General features: G+C 42.4%; 1 protein-coding gene across 1 annotated transcript in view; it reads left to right on the top strand.

Moving 5' to 3' along the window:
• arhgef39 (Rho guanine nucleotide exchange factor (GEF) 39) overlaps nucleotides 1–5,000 on the top strand; it is a gene marked incomplete at its 5' end in the record, with an annotated part of 125,960 nt that overhangs the window by 36,511 nt on the left and 84,449 nt on the right. Inside the window, one exon of the mRNA XM_084330962.1 lies at nucleotides 830–900. Within this exon, the coding sequence (XP_084187088.1) occupies nucleotides 830–900 (71 nt within the window). The remainder of the gene's footprint in view (nucleotides 1–829; nucleotides 901–5,000) is intronic.

Genomic DNA, 5,000 nt, shown 5'->3' with positions numbered 1-5,000 from the left:
ATTTCTCTATCTCTCACTTTTGATCTCTCATTCTCTCTCTGCCCCTCTCTCTATCTGTCTGTCTCTCTCTCTCTCTCTCTCTCTCTCTCTCTCTCTCTCTCTCTCTCTCTCTCTCTCTCTCACATTCTCTCTTTATATCTATATTTCTCTCTATCTATATATTTTTCTATATCTTATCTATCTCTCTCACTTTTGATCTCTCATTCTCTCTATCTGCCTCTCTCTCTCTGCCCCTCTCTCTGCCTCTCTGTGTATCTGCCTCTCTCTCTGCCCCTCTCTCTGCCTCTCTCTCTCTGCCCCTCTCTCTGCCCCTCTCTCACTGCCTCTGTGTCTCTATGCCTCTCTATCTCTCTCTCGCTCTCTCTCTCGCGCTCTCTCCCGCTCTCTGCCTCACTGTCACAAGACGCCAGACGGGAAGAAAACCAACCCAGATGAAAGGGTTACATTGTACATTTGGCTGCTCAGAGCAGTTCCCATTCGGGACGCCTCTTAAGGTGCGTTTTGTACCGAGGCTTTCAAAACACATCCACGCCCGCACGTGTCTCTCTGTGTGTGTGTGGGTGTGTAGTTTGCGCTGACAGGACGAGTCTCGTTTGGTAGAGGGTGACAAGAGAGTTATGCTGATGAATGTGCGCCGCGTGGCTAGTCAAGAACGTCTAGCCGGATGAATAAACGTCGTGCTGGAAGTGACAGGGGCCCCGTTCCAACCTGCTCGCAACGCGCACTACTGTGTTGTCACCGCTGTTGTGTTCACTTCTTACCTTCTGTCAAAGAGTTATTTTTAGACGCCGTTGACCCTGTTTATTCTTCTCTGCTCATTCCTCTTCAGGTACAAACATTTCTTGCGGGACCTGGCGGAGAACACGAGTCCAGACAACCCGGAGTTTCAGCAACTTTCAAGTGAGTGTCTCCCACCGCGTGCCACGCCAACGCGGCTAACGCCATCACGTTTCAAGTTTGTTTATTAGTTGTCACAATAAAATAGGGGTGTAACGGTACACAAAAATCACGGTACGGTACGTACCTCGGTTTTGAAGTCGAGGTTCGGTACGGGTTTTCGGTACAGTGGGGGAAAGTTTGGCTTTCCATGTTCCACTCAGGGGTGATGTAGTGTGCAGTAACTAATTGTACTTGTAGGGCTGTCAACGAATATTCTATATTGAAATGAATAATCGACTTGTAAAAAACAGCCCCCGGTGGGCAGTCGTTAGTGGTTAACATACCGTTGTATTCGTTCGGTACACAGCCGTTCGGTACGGTATGGTACACACTGAAACGGTTCGGTACGGATACGTGTACCTTTACACCCCTACAATAAAATACTGTACTTTACGGTGAAATGCTTGGTTCTGTGCTTCATACAGTAAAAAAAGTAAGTAAAAGACACAATACAATATACAATCTCTAATATACAATCTAAAGTACAGCCTAATTACAATCTAAGTACAGTGAGTAAAGATTTGTAAACAGTGAGGTACAAATGCAGACAGTGAGGTACAGAACTTTAACTTTAATCATCATGATGCGTTACCTTTACCATACTATAATCTACCCATATAACTCTGTATGATAGCATGTACAATAGTGCTATATATATACTTTTATAGGGTCCAGTACACAATGAACACCTTCTCGCCTTCACCTCTCCTCTCACTATCTCTCACCTTACACAACGCCAAATATCTCAATATCTCTCTCTCTATGTCACAACTCCAACCTCACCTCCACTCAACTTACTTCTGACTAACCTAGTGTCTTTGTTGGTGAACTAATGATGCACAGATGTGTTCTATCGGTACTAATCAGCTACCTAATTGTTTCTACTCCTTCCGTGGCAGTAATATCTCCCATCCTTCACATATCCATGAGAGGGGGGGGGGGGGGTGATATCTGCCACAATATACAGTATATATGTCTGAATATGCCTGCTAGGGATGGGCGTGAGTAATCGATTACTCGTAGGTATGAGAAAAATCGATCTTAAATTATTAATAATTTTTATGGAGAATAATTTCTTTTTCTTTCTTTTTTTACATATTTGTTTCACATGTATGTTTAAGATTATAACTATTTGTTGGTTTCCTTAAACATATACGTGAATGAACAAAATAATATATTTCTAAAATATATATAGATTTTTCTTTAGTTTTTTCCCCCCTTTACAAATAATACATGATCACTCGAGTATAGCATGCGATCAATCGATCTGGATTATTATTTTAAATGCCCATCCCTAATACCTGCATATAATCCTTCCATATTCCTACTTATACACCTGCATATAACCCATATAACTGTATGATGGCATGTACAATAGTTACTATCACACTTTACTGTTACATCTGCACTCTGGTTGGACGTCAAACTTATTTTCGTTGTACTGTACTTGTGCTGTTATGATGACAATACATTTGAATCTAATCTTTGTAACCAAGGAAAGGAGGAGGAGGAGGGAATTTATGGATTAACCCAGCTACACTCGCAAGATCCTCCTCTATTTATTTGCATTGCTTCATTGTCGAGAGATCTTTCCGTAGCCGCAGACGTCGACATTTGCTTCCACACGTGTGGAGGCTTGGCGCCGCTGTCACCCCGCTCTTGATGTGCGCGTCACGCAGCGGGGGGCCTAACGACAAGCGATCTGCGCGTGACGACGTGCCTGGCAGCAAAGGCACAAAGACTTTTTGGGGTGTGCGGTGGGGGGGGGGGGGGGCTTGCTCCTCTGCTCTGCGCCGGTTTCCTTTCTTGCTCCTCTGACAGGCGCGTTCATGCGTGTGTGTGAGAGATTAAAAAAGAAGAAGACGATATGGTTTTTTTGGTCCTGTGTAAGGCTACTCTCCCTCCCTCCTTCATTATCAAAGGGCAGAGAGGAAAATGGCGGGAAAAAAACCAACCGACAAAGCCGGCGGCCGTACCAAACCGAGCGTCATCGGGTGTGAACTAGGGCTGAGCCCAAACGTTCGAACGTTCTGACCTTTGTTCGTTACGTTGGCATTCGAATTCTAAATCAACATTTGAATAAAAAAAAAAATATATATATATATATATTTTTTATATATATATTTTTTTAGGCGTCTATTCATTCTGTTTAAACCAATGGGGGTTTTCTTCACAGTTGCAGATACAGATTAGGCTACACTAATATTATAGTATTAAAACTGATGAGTTATATTCATTAAAGATTTTTTATTTTATTTTTTTTATTATCTTTCCCCTCCTCCTTTTTCCGATTTTCTCCCATCCCACTGTTAGTCGTTGTGCCAATTCCCAACCCCCTTCCTGGTTGTTGCGCACTACCCCCTACTGTTGGTCCGGGAGTCCGGAGACTGTCACATGCTTTCCTCCGACGCATGTGCAGCCAGCCGGCAGCCAGCCTGGCAGCGCAGATTCTCACCGGGAGAGTGTAACGTGTGGAAGGTCACACTACCTCCCTCCAGATCCTACCCTCGCTGTGCAGGCGCCCTGACCGAACTGTAGGGGTCGCTGTCCACAATGCCCAGGACCCACCCATCAGCTTTCCCACCCCTAACACTGCCAATTGTGTTAGTATGACCGACCAGCCAAGCTGATGGCAACGCACGAGAGCTGGACTTGAACCCAGCGTCTCCAGCGTTGATGGCGAGCGCCTTGCCATTACACCACCTAGCCACCCTAAAGAAAGTTGATTTAATAAAAAAAATATATACTAATTTAATCAGATTAATCACTTATTCGAATTGAGGATTTAGTTTGAGGATATTTATAAAAAAAAGTTTTTTTGAAAGAATTTTTTTTTATTAATAAAACGAAGGTTTGGATGTCCGTTCGAAAACCCTGACGAAGTTCGAATCCCAAAAACAGGCTTCGGGGACAGCCCTAGTGTGAACTAGGGCTGTCAAAATATGCCAACAATTACATTAGAATTTTCCTTCAAAAAAAAAACACATAAGTTCGAACCATTCGAATATCTATTGTTGTGCATTATGTCCACGAGGGCAAACCAATACAATGGGAGACATAACTAGTAGGCTATAGGTCATTTATTTAAACAAAATAAATATCAACATACCTACACCAGCATACAAATAGAATAATGTATACCGTACTTTTCGCACTATAAGCCGCACCTGACTATAAGCCGCAGCAGCTAAATTGAATGAGTGTACATATATAAGCCGCACTGGACTACACACAAGCACGCATAATCACACACGCAAAATGCACACTGCATGAAATAATGGCATCCCAGGGTCTCCCCAAGTCTCCAGAGCGACGCTTTACATTTCCTGTGGAGGATTCTGTCAAATCTACTATATGGAAATCATGAACCTACTGTACTGTACATGAAAACAATATGTTTCAAGTTTCTTTATTAGTTGTCATACAAAAATACAGAATACTTTTATATGAAATGCTTTTTTCTGTTATATATGGTCCAGATAACATGTGACCAGGTCATGATACTAACTCTAGATGTAATCTGACCAGGTCATGATACTAACTCTAGATGTAATCTGACCAGGACATGATACTAACTCTAGATGTAATCTGACCAGGTCATGATACTAACTCTAGATGTAATCTGACCACATGATACTAACTCTAGAATGTACTACTGACCAGGACATGATACTAACTCTAGATGTAATCTGACCAGGACATGATACTAACTCTAGATGTAATCTGACCACATGGTACTAACTCTAGATGTAATCTGACCAGGTCATGATACTAACTCTAGATGTAATCTGACCAGGTCATGATACTAACTCTAGATGTAATCTGACCAGGACATGATACTAACTCTAGATGTAATCTGACCAGGACATGATACTAACTCTAGATGTAATCTGACCAGGACATGATACTAACTCTAGATGTAATCTGACCAGGACATGATACTAACTCTGATGTAATCTGACCAGGTCATGATACTAACTCTAGATGTAATCTGACCAGGACATGATACTAACTCTAGATGTAATCTGACCAGGTCATGATACTAACTCTAGATGTAATCT

The sequence above is a fragment of the Notolepis coatsorum genome (assembly GCF_963971535.1).
Source record: "Notolepis coatsorum genome assembly, chromosome: 15".
Taxonomy (NCBI): Eukaryota; Metazoa; Chordata; class Actinopteri; order Aulopiformes; family Paralepididae; genus Notolepis; species Notolepis coatsorum.
Note: the sequence above shows the minus strand (reverse complement) of the source record. Positions and strands in the feature narration are given on the sequence as shown.